This window comes from Panthera uncia, chromosome D1 (genome assembly GCF_023721935.1).
Source record: "Panthera uncia isolate 11264 chromosome D1, Puncia_PCG_1.0, whole genome shotgun sequence".
In the NCBI taxonomy this organism is placed as follows: Eukaryota; Metazoa; Chordata; class Mammalia; order Carnivora; family Felidae; genus Panthera; species Panthera uncia.
This window is the reverse complement of record NC_064808.1, coordinates 51,879,333-51,891,416: the sequence shown is the minus strand read 5'-3', so window position 1 is coordinate 51,891,416 and position 12,084 is coordinate 51,879,333. Positions and strand designations below refer to the sequence as shown.

The 12,084-nt window shown below is 35.5% G+C and overlaps 1 protein-coding gene across 1 annotated transcript; it reads left to right on the top strand.

Annotated features, from left to right (window-relative positions):
• The first annotated feature begins 1,061 nt into the window (after window positions 1-1,061).
• LOC125916852 (olfactory receptor 52J3-like) lies at window positions 1,062-1,994 on the top strand. The gene has a single exon (XM_049623120.1). The coding sequence runs from the start codon at window positions 1,062-1,064 to the stop codon at window positions 1,992-1,994; it is 933 nt and encodes a 310-aa protein (XP_049479077.1).
• The last annotated feature ends 10,090 nt before the right edge of the window (window positions 1,995-12,084 follow it).

Sequence of the window (12,084 nt, the reverse complement as noted above, 5' to 3'; positions counted from 1 at the left end):
AAGAAAGAAGAAGGAAGGAAGGAAAATAAGGAGGGAGGGAAGAAAGAATGGAGAGAGAGAGAAAGAGAGAGAGAGAGAGCAATCATAACTAGAGTGTGGTAAATCAGGAGCATGGATTTCTTAAGCCTGATGTTGACCACCATTATTGTCATTGGAAACAAATCTTTACTTTTCTCAATGCTTCTCCTTCCAATATGTCTTTTCGCTATCTCCCTCCCCCCAAACTCTCCCCCACACACCTATGCAATGATAGGTAGAATTGTTGGATATCTTAGGACATTCTTGAGAATTTGGCAACCAATGGAAACCTTGGGATTTTTTATTAATTTAATTCCTATCAGAATATTGTAGCAAAGAGATGCATTTCTGTGCTGGAGGTGACTTCCAGCTGCAGTGTTTTCCTATCTTTGTATAGTACAGTGTCTGTCTATCTTTGTGCAACTCTTATTATATCTCAGATACAGTACAGCATGTCTGTGGGAGCATATGAGTAAATATGGAGGGACACATTAATGAAACACCGTTCTTCATTTTGGATCTGATTTTCTAAATATATATCAATGTCACAACTGATACAGAACAAACTGATTTAAGAAGTCTTACTGTATTTCCTATCATTCTACAGGTCTAGGTATCTTATATTCTTATATGTATTGTCATGTTCTGTGTGCGGGTGTCTGTATCTGTTCCATGCTTTTTGTGTTGATGTGTTTAGGTAAAGTGTATTTTGTCCTCAAAGAGGATTGATATCTCAATATAAGTCCTTTCATGTTTTTTTTAAATTAATTCCATGTTTTATATGGGGTTTTAGCAAATGAATATGATATTCACGTCCAAAACCTGAGAAGTATACTTCTCATAAAGTTAATGTTTCTTCCATTTGTAGAGTGCTCAGTCTGTGCCTACATATTACTTTGAACTCAAGTTTTAGTATTTGCTTTCATAATAAGAAAGCTACAGATAAAAATTAAGCCTACCGGAGACTTTTGAGAAATGTGTTCATAGCTCTTGTTTTTTCCTTCTAGAAGTAGTCAACTACTTCTCTTCTCATCAATGGCAAGATGTTCCACACAAACACTTCCGCTTTCCATCCAGACACCTTTTTTCTCACAGGCATCCCAGGATTTGAGGGTTCCCATGGCTGGATCTCCCTACCTTTTTGCTCCATTTACTTAATGGCTCTGTTAGGCAATGTTACAATTTTGCTGATCATCTGGTCTGACCGTACTCTGCGGGATCCTATGTTCTACTTTCTAGCCATCTTAGCCATAGATCTGGCCCTCTCCACATCGTCAGTGCCCCGAATGCTGGGTATCTTCTGGTTTGATGCACATGAAATTGGTTTTGGAGCCTGCGTGGCCCAGATGTTCCCGATACACACCTTTACAGGAATGGAGTCTACTGTTCTGTTGGCCATGGCTTTTGATCGCTATGTGGCTATCTGTGTACCACTCCACTACACAACCACCCTGACACCCCGGGTGCTAGCAGGCATTGGTGTGGGCATTATAATGCGTCCTGTCCTGCTCATGTTGCCCATTCTCTACCTAACCCATCGTCTGCCCTTTTGTGAGACTCGACTTATTGCGCATTCCTACTGTGAGCACATGGGCATTGCCAAGTTGGCCTGTGCCAGCATTCGAGTTAATGCCATTTACGGGCTTTTTGTGGCTTCTTTTCTTATTTTGGACGTGGTACTTGTTGGAATCTCTTATGCCTACATCCTCCGTGCAGTTTTCCTCCTCCCATCTCGAGATGCTCGTCACAAAGCCTTGAGCACATGTGGGTCACATGTTGGGGTCATGTGTGTTTTCTACACACGGTGTCTCTTCTCCTTCCTCACCCACCGGTTTGGCAAGAAAATTCCCCATTATGTTCACATCCTTGTTGCCAATCTCTACGTAGTCTTCCCACCTGCCCTCAATCCTATTATCTACGGTGTGAGGACAAAGCAGATTCGTGAGCATGTGATCCATGCTCTCACCTCCCAGTAGAGTCTCTTGTTTCCTTAGCTCTTGAAGGTGTGGATATAACTAAAGGAAGTTAATTTTACTCTACTCTGGGTTGATTATTTTTTAAATGCTCCTCATATCAAAAGATCCTGAAGATCTTAAAGTTACAAACTTTGGAGAATGCTGTCTGTTCTTTAATCTCAATACCTTCTCTCCATATTGGTGTTGAATGCATATTCTTCTGACCATAGGGTTCCATTACAGTAGGGCAAACATCACGCTCAAAGCCCCTTCCCTTTTAACTACGGAGATTTAGTGAACCTCTATCTCTCTGTATTTGAAAATAGGATAGTATTCCAGCTGGGCACAATCAGTTTATGTCAACTGCTTTGCTTTCTCAGAAAAAAAAATAACTAAATTTGAATATAAAATAAGAAAGATCTTCATAGATTTCTCAGTTAAAAACTCTGTATCCGATTTCTCTGAGGACAATACTGGGATACTTCGTGCAGTTAAAAAAAAATGTCTCGGGTTTTCACCTTTCATTTCAGCACCTTCTTCCTTATTCTTCATGAAAACCTGTAGGCACTATGTGCCCTCAGTATGCCACCTCCTACCTTTATGGAGAATCATGAAGTGAAAGTACCTGAAAACAATACTTGTGTTAAAGGATGAAACTCTTGTTTTTAAGAGAAGCTTGAATGTATAAAATTCTAACAGTGGTTTTGAGTCATATTTAATCAGAATTTTTCCTTGGGAGTGTGGTGCGTGTGTGTGTGAAGCGTATTTGGGCAACCTGTTATCCATAGGACCACTTTGTCCTCTCCAAATCCCTCTTTATTTGTGGAATGCAACATACATGCATCCTTTGGGACTTGATGCTTTGCAAAAGTAGATGAATCTTAGACAAGTTCAGGTAGAGATTAAATTTTCAGTCACTTACTTTACAAGAATTTTCTGGATATATTTACAAGTATTTTGTGTAATCTTATGGGGACATATCTCCTCTATGACTCCTAAGGATCAAATATCTTTTTATTATTCTTCTTGAATTTGTTGTGAGCAGAAACTGATGTGTGCATAAAAATAATGAAATAGAACATAGAAATGACTGCTCAGGAGCCTAGAAACTAATTTCCTGATGGCATGTTTACTATGTGATGGTATGAAAATGATTGTACAACTTTGCAACGTGACTGAGCCAGAACATGTATCTTCAGGATTTGGAAGTATGAAAGATTATATTTCAGCAAGGAACATGGACTTCGGTAAACAGTTTCTGAAAGGAGTTAGTGGACGATGACACAGGGGTATCTAAATATGATTATCTGAAGAGTTTATTTCCTGTGAGCACATTAAATGCTCTTTTCTCTTAGGTATAGAAAGATGCACATTCTGAGTTTTTGATGTCTTCTTTTGTCAAAAGTGAACCCAAAAGCATTCTTCCCTGTGTTTTCTTTATTTGAATGTTGCATCTCATTTTAACTACAGATAAAATTTAATAATATTTAAGAATAAAATACAGGGGTGCCTGGGTGGTTCAGTCAGTTAAGTGTCCAATTTTTTATCTCAGTTCAGGTCTTGATCTCAGGGTTGTGAGTTCAAGCCCCGCACTGGGCTCCATGCTGGGCATGAAGCCTACTTAAAACAAAAACCAAAAACCAAAAAAACAAACAAAATAAAATAAAAATTGATTTCTTTACATTTATACATTTTTATTTTTATAAGTTGATTTTAAATCTCCATTCAATACATGACCCCCTACCTTCAAAGCCACACAGGATTACCAACATGATTTCCTCAAATAAACTAAGTTCGATGTCCTACCTTTTGAGGGAAAGTTCATACATATTTCCAGTTGGTCTGATTAACAGGATTCAGATATGCTAATCTGTAAGTAGTGATGTTCTCTATTAAAATTTTAATGGTTTCTTTATATTCATGTCCTAACTGTGTCTTTTATAGTCATAATGTTCATTGTCTCAAATCATCCCCTAAATTTCTTGATATAAATTCCATGCACTACGACTAAAAGCTAAGCAGTGTTTAGTGGCAACAACACTAAAAATATATTTAAACACTATATATAGGGTCAGTGCCCCTAACTCCTATGTTGTTGGGGATCAAGCACTGTGCCCCCCCACACCGATGCAGTTGAAAATCCACTTATGACTTTTGACTCCCCCAAAACTTAACTACTAACAGCCCACTGTTGACTTGAAGACTTGCCAATAATATAAACAATTAAAGCATATTTTATATATGTTTTGTCTACTGTATTCTTACAATAAAGTAAGCTAGAGAAAAGTGAGTGTTAGTAATAAAATCATAAGGAAGAGAAAATATATTTATAGTATTGTACTGTGTTTACAAAAAAATCCACATGGACTCACGCAGTTCAAATTCATGTTGCTCAATAGTCAACTGAATATATATAAATGATATAAAGCGCACAGAAGAAAATTTACAGTTCTAAATTTCTAGATATCTCTGTTTATTAAATAAATTTCATCATTAATTAATAACCTTCCCCCCAAAATCAGGTTCTGATCGTTTCACTGATGAATTCTTCTGAACACTAAAGAAATTATGTCAATCCTCTAAAATCACTTCCAGATTATAGAATCATAAAGAATATTGACTCATTTTATGAAGCTGGACATATCCTAACACCAAAGTCAGTTAAAGATATCCAAAAATATATATAGACCATTTCTCAAACTTATATCTCATGAACAGATGAAAAAATCCTCAATGAAATGTTAGTAAATTTAAGCTAATAATTTATCAAAATAACTATACAACATGACCAAATGGTGTCTATTTTTGGTATATAAGACTGATTTAACATTCAGAAAACAATGTAGCCTAGAACATCAGCCTACAGAAGAAAAATCATATCGATCATATAAATGGTCAAAGGAAATTTTTTTTTAAATGGCAACAGCACATATTTCTAATAAAAATATGAAGCAAACAAGGAATAAAGGAGAGCTCCGTCAATTTGATTAAAATAAATTAAAACCTAGAACTAAAACATATGTAAATTTAAAAAGTAATTAATAGGGGCGCCTGGGTGGCGCAGTCGGTTAAGCGTCCGACTTCAGCCAGGTCACGATCTTGCGGTCCGTGAGTTCGAGCCCCGCGTCAGGCTCTGGGCTGATGGCTCGGAGCCTGGAGCCTGTTTCCGATTCTGTGTTTCCCTCTCTCTCTGCCCCTCCCCCATTCATGCTCTGTCTCTCTCTGTCCCAAAAATAAATTAAAAATGTTGAAAAAAAAAAAAAGTAATTAATAACCCAGTTAAAGCTTGAGTAAAAATTTTGTCCAGACACCCCACAAATAGAATATACAGATTGAAAATAAACACATGAAAAGATGCTCAGCATATTTTTCCATTAAGGAATTACAAATTAAAAAATGCAATAAGATTCCACTTCACACAATGGCTAAAATTAAAAATAAAGCAATATCAAAGGTAGGTCAGGGTGCAAAGAAAGCAAGAGAACTTTTCACTCATTTTTGGTGGAAATGCAAACTGACACAGTCACTTTAGAAAAACATATGGAGGGATGTCTGAATGGCTCAGTCGGTTAAGTGTTCAACTTCAGCTCAGGTCATGATCTCTCAATTCGTGAGTTCGAGGTCCACATTGGGCTCTGTGCTGACAGTTTGGAGCCTGGAACCTGCTTAGATTCTATGTCTCCTTCTCTCTCTCTGTCCCTCCCCTACTAGCACTCTGTCTCAAAAATAAAAGTAAACATTAAAAAATTATTTAGAAAAGAAAAACATATGGAAGTTTCTTACAAAGCTGAATATAGTCTTACCATGTGATTCACAATTACATTCCAAAGAATTTACCCAATGGGTTTAAAAACTATGTCCACACATAAACCTGCACATGGATACTTACAGCGACTTTATTCATAAAGAATTAGAAGTAACCAAGATGCCTTCCAATAGGTAAATGAATATCCAAACTGTAGTACCTCCTACAATGGATATATTCAGCATTAATAAGATACCAAACCATGAAAAAACCACAAATGAATCTTAAATGCATATTCTGAAGTAAATGAAGTGAATCTGAAAGGGCTTTATATTGGGTGACTCTAGTGAAATTATATTATGAAAAAGCAAAGCTATCGAGACCACAAACATATCCATGCATCCCAGGGGGAGCAAGAGTGGGGAGATGTTGAATATGTGAAGCACATGGAAGGTTTTAGGTTCTATATGATACTATAAAGGTGGGTTATGATATGCATTTGGAAAAACTCTTAGAATTTTAGAACACAAAAGATGATCTTAATGTATGCAAATTTTAAAAAATCAACAAGGAGTTCAGGGGAATCCATGATGAAATACAAAAATATGAGAAACACTGTGTGTTAAAATGTAGGGAAAAACCTCACTAAAATGGATGGGGAAAATGTTTTAACCTAACTAACTCGGGAAATGAGTGGAGTCTGTGAGACTAAAAGCAAAAGACCTATACATACAGCATTGTATTCTAGTGGATAATTTTTCCCCATAGGGTTATAGGTTAACAATTCTAATACAGCTACATATGCATAGTGTTATTGAACAATTATGTAACTGTAGGGCATATAGTGGGGACCAGGTTTCTCAGTTTTGGAACGGCAGTTTACAGAGGAACATGAAGGGATACTAGAATAATTCTCGTGGTGACAGATTAGAGTTAGCCATTACTATGTTTAGTATTAGATAGACAACAGATGACAGAAAGATGATAGATAAATAGATGATGGATATTTATATATGTGTGTACATACACACAGGTTAGGATACACATATAAATTTCCTTGCTCTGCCAGCTGAGAGGGTCTTAAACCAACAACAGTCCAGTAGCAAAGCACACCCAGCATCAAAACTTTGTTTCCAGTAACCTTATCCAATTAAAGGAATCAGTAATCCTTGGAGAAATATCACAGTCTAAGATTGGGGCAGGTGATATATAGGATACACCTGTAGCAATTTATGGTTCCAAAAGTAAGGAGGTGACCCTCCCCCCCCCAAAAAAACCCCCACACAATTGTGAGGTTACGTCAAAGGGACACAGGAGTCAACTGAAAGAGTTCCTAATAGCCAAAGCTGGTCAGTGTGAAAAAATAAAGTAGTATTGGATTACGGTCTAAAGTATAAAATAAATATTAGAGCCCATACTGATAAAAATAAATGATTGAATACATAAACAACTAAGGGACTAGATTAACTCTCATGCAAAATATTCCCAAACAATATTATGAGGATGCTCTATTCTAAAGGAGGTGGAACGTAACTAGTCACTGTTTAATTTGTGGGCTACACATTGCAACTTACTGCCAAAGAGTAAACTTGGAAATGGGGGAGAGAGAGAGAATCCTGACAAACACATCCTCAGCCAGGTGATGAAGCTTAATATCAATAGTGATAAACTATGTTGATAGTATATACCCTTGATATGTTTTGACATAAGTAGTAGTATACATCATCGATCTCCTTCTCCAATAATATAACTTTAGTCTAATCATGGAGGAGATAATCATACTAATCTCAATTAGGGGATATTTTACAAAAACCTAACTAGTACTTCTAAAAACTGTAAAGTCATCAAAATTAAGAAAAGCCTGAGTAGTAACTGTCACTGTCAAGAGAACCTAACAGAACTAACTAGGTATCACTAGTAACTGTAATTTGGTATCCAAGTACAACTAAGGGAATCTGAGTAACATATGAACTTTAATAAAATATGAACTTTAGTTAATATTGGTTTATTAATTATAAAAAATAACCATATAATGTATAATTTTACTGGTAGGGGATCTTGGGCAGGAAGGCCAGTCTGGTACTGCAAGAGGAGGCAGAACATTGTCCTTGGGAAGGTAGCCCAGGTTATATTTTTATACTTGTGGAAGGTCTCCCATGAAAAAGTTGAGATAGGCAGGGCAGTTCAGCACAGTAGACACTGAGGAGAGTTTTGGGAAGTTGTGCCAGGTAGTACCATTTACAGATATATCACAGATGAAAGGGCCCTTTATTTTCAGCTGCCCCACAGAAAGCAAGCACCCAGGCACTCTATGGTATGGTGGACTTCGCTGAAAATGTTAGCCTGGGTGAGTGACCAGAACCCAGAACCATGGAAATGGTTGCAAAACCATAGATACAAAGGAGAGGACTGACTTTCTCTCTGGATGTTAACAGAAAAGAAGCTTTCACCAAATAGCCTCAAAAGTCTGACCTTCACGTTTATGATTCTCTTTAATTAAACTTTAAACCACTGAAATTTCCAGTTTCAAATGGATGTACTTATTACCAGATCATCAGCATGATTACCAGGCATCATCAGCACAACAACAAATAGAGTTGAGATACAGTCTTCGAGAATGACAGGTCGTATTTGCTATGTTTTAATTCCAACACCTTTTCCTAGCCAAAAATGGCTCCCTGAAATTCACTTGCCTTTGCTTTGTGTAACCCTTCCCCTCCCCCAAAAAGTCAGCATATTTTCATTGCTCTAGTTGCCAAGGTCCACTGAAATCCTCAGGCTTTTCTTTCCTTCCAGTCTTAGCTCTTCCTGGCCCTGGGAACACCCTGGACCCCCACCAAGTTTAGATCAGATGATTAATGGTCTAAACTGTCAACCTCTTTCTTCTTATTCTTGAAGAACACACATTATCTTTTTTATTTTATTGTCTGACTGTTAAACACTACAGAAAATAAAACAGGAAGAAAAAAATGAATATTTTACTATATAAAGTAATTTCCATACTTTACTATATAAAGTAACTTCCATGGATCTATAGGCTTTAAATAGCTGTACAGTTTTAAATAGAAGATTTATTTTCTTTTTAACTTATAAATTTACCTCTATAAATACTTCTATATTTACCTTAGCAAAAACACTATTGCTCAAGGTGAATTTAGTAACAGGGAGAGAGACACATACTCAATTTCTAATCATACAACTTATGTTTATGAGTTATCTAAGACAAATGCCTTAGACTCTCTTAACCTTAGCTTTATACTTGGTTTTATACTTTATACAAATTTATACTAAATTTGACTTTAAATCTGCTATAACAGCATCTACCTCAGAGAGTTGTTTTGAAATTTGAATGAGAATATTTATAAAGCATCAAGTACAGTGTTTGGTAAGTATTATTTTCTTTGATTGACTTTTGCTGGCTTAAAGTCAGTCAAATAAAGCAGAACAATAGCTATGTACATATCTGAAGTAGAGAAAAATATACATCCCAAAGGCCATCTCAATTGGTACATTCCCAGTTGATGAAGGCTCTGGCTTCCTAAACTAAGTTTGAATTTTAATAATAGAGTAATATGAAATTTGATTAAGTGTGTTCAGGAAGATGTTTGAACAATTTTAGTAGGGCACAAAAGTACCATACTACTAGCAAAACAAATGATACATTTAAGAAAGCTCAGAGGGAATAGTTAAGGCACATCCTCGGATATACTGCTAGCATGCTGTGTGGTTGTATACTTCCCATCGGATGTCATTATTCAGAGTAATTTTGATCATCAGTGAACTTGTTGCAAATAATCATAAAGAATATACCATGGTTAGCATTTGACTTAAAAGCTTATGTATGAGTATGAATAAAAAGGAAAATATCAGGAATAAATGTTAAGTTCTATTCCAAACAAAATCATAACCTTAAGATAGATTATTTATTTTATTTTATGCTCCGTGAGTAGGGCTGTGAAATATTTTAGTTGGATTTTTAGCTCTGTATTGAGGTAAATAATTCTGTATTTAAAATAAGCTCCAGGGGCACCCTGGAGGCTGAGTTGGTTAAGTGTCCGAATCTTGATCTCTGCTCATGTCATGATCTCACAGTTTGTGAGTTTGAGCCCCACATAGGTCTCTGCACTGATGACGCAGGGCCGCTTGGGATTCTGTCTCTCCTTCTCTCTGTCCCTCCCTCCCTCTCACTCTCTCCCTCTCTCTCTCTCAAAATAAATAAACTTAAAAAAAAAATAAAATAAAATAAAATAAAATAAGCTCCAAAACAGAATATTCTATTAAAGCAAATGATACCGTACTTCATAAAAAGATGGCACTTATTTTCACTAGTTTTATGTATCAAACCATTTAATTATGGAGCATTTCAAACATCTACAGATGAACACAAATGCATAATGCTCTCATCATACAATGTCAACAACTGTAAACATTCTATTCTCTCCAGGCTTGGATTTGATTTTTTAAAGTAAAATTTGCATGTGTTTAAATATACAAATCTTATCTGTACAGTTTTGAAAAAGGATATACCTATATATCCCACACCTTTATAAAGATATAATATTTTTCTATCACCTCAAAAAATCCTCTTTGTTCCTTCCCAATCTGTCTGTGACCCATTTCAATCCCCAGGCAACCAGTGAATGGATATTTTCAGTACCCATTTTTTTTTTAAGATTTTATTTTTAAGTAATCTCTACACCCAACATGGGGCTCAAACTCACAACCCAGAGATCAAGAGTCACAGGATCTATTGACTGAGCCAACCAGATACCCATTTTCTTTGTATGCTCTGGGTCTTCATATAAATGATATTATATAATTAGTACTCTTTAGTAACTAGTAGCAGTCAATAGCTCAATATAACGATATAGAGTCATCTATGTTATTGCACATAAAGTCAATCCATTTTTATTGCTGAGTAGAATTTCATTGGGTAAACATTCCAAAATTGATTTGTCTATCCACTGTTGATGAGTATTTGTGTTGTTTCCACACAGGGCAGTTGTGGATAAAGCTGCTACGAACATTCTTATACAAGTCCTTGTGTGGACATATGCTTTCCTCATCTTGAGTAAGCTCTTAGGAGTTCAGTCATAGGTAATTAGGAGAATCTGTTGCTCCACATCCTTGCCAAAATTTGGTGTTGTGCTTTTTAATTTTGGCCATTCTAGTAGGTATGTAACAAGATGTCATGTTAGTTTTAATGTACAATTCCTGAAGCCTAATAATTTTGAGACATTCAGTGTCATTTGTATATTTTTCTCTGCTAAATGTCAGTGTAGGTCTCTCCTTTTCCCATTGCTTGTTTTCTTATTTTGTTAGTTATAAGCATTGCCGTGTGTTCCTAACACAAATTCTCTTACAGAAGTAAGGGATTGTGAATGCTTTCTCCCAGTCTTTGTCCTCTAAGTCCACTTAACAGTAAATTTCAAAATTTAATAACATGTAACAAGGCTATTTTCTTATGGTTATTGCTTTTGTGTTCTAAAAAAATATTACTTCTTACTGGGTTGCAAAGATACTCTTCTTCCTTTGATTTCACACATGTTAAAATTGGAGTTTTGTTTTGTTTTTAATACTTAGTTCTAATTTAGAAATGTAATTAATATTTGATTTTGTTGTGAAGTTGGAATCAAAGTTCTATATATATATGTGTGTGTGTGTGTGTGTCTGTGTGTGTGTGTGTGTATGTGTGTACACACACATGTATATATATAAAAAATATATATTCAGTTGCACCAGAATTATTGGTATAAGAAACTGTGCTATCTTCACTGAATTACTACATTGGTCACTTTAGAACATTTGACTGAGGACGTAAAATATGTCTATTCTGTTCTTTCTATTAAGCACTCCCTATCTATTTGTCCGTTATCATAATGACTTACTATACTGTTTAAAGTTTGAAGTCTTTTAAGTTCCGATGTTTTGTTATTCTTTTTCCAATGAATTTAGGGTATTCGTATAATTATTTTAGAATGAGCTTAAATTTCTTGGTTATTGATTGAAGTTGTTTTATTAAGCAACTTAGGAAGAACTGACATCTTAACATATTTCAGTCTTTCAAACCACTTTTAAAACTTTTTTAGGTCTTTTTAATTACTGTCATGTTTTATAATTTTAAGTGCTTATGGCTAACTACTCCATGCTTTTGATGCCACTGTAAGTGGTAGTATGAATTTTCACAGAATTTTAACTTAAATTTTAATTTCTCATTGTTTGCTAACAGTATATAGAAAAATATTGATTCTATACCTGATTAATTGATAAGCTAAATGGTTTTAAATTCTTTGATTTTTATCTAAGTGTTCATGTGGCTTATGAATGGGAAAGTTGACTTCTTTCATTCCAATCTTACTGTATTTT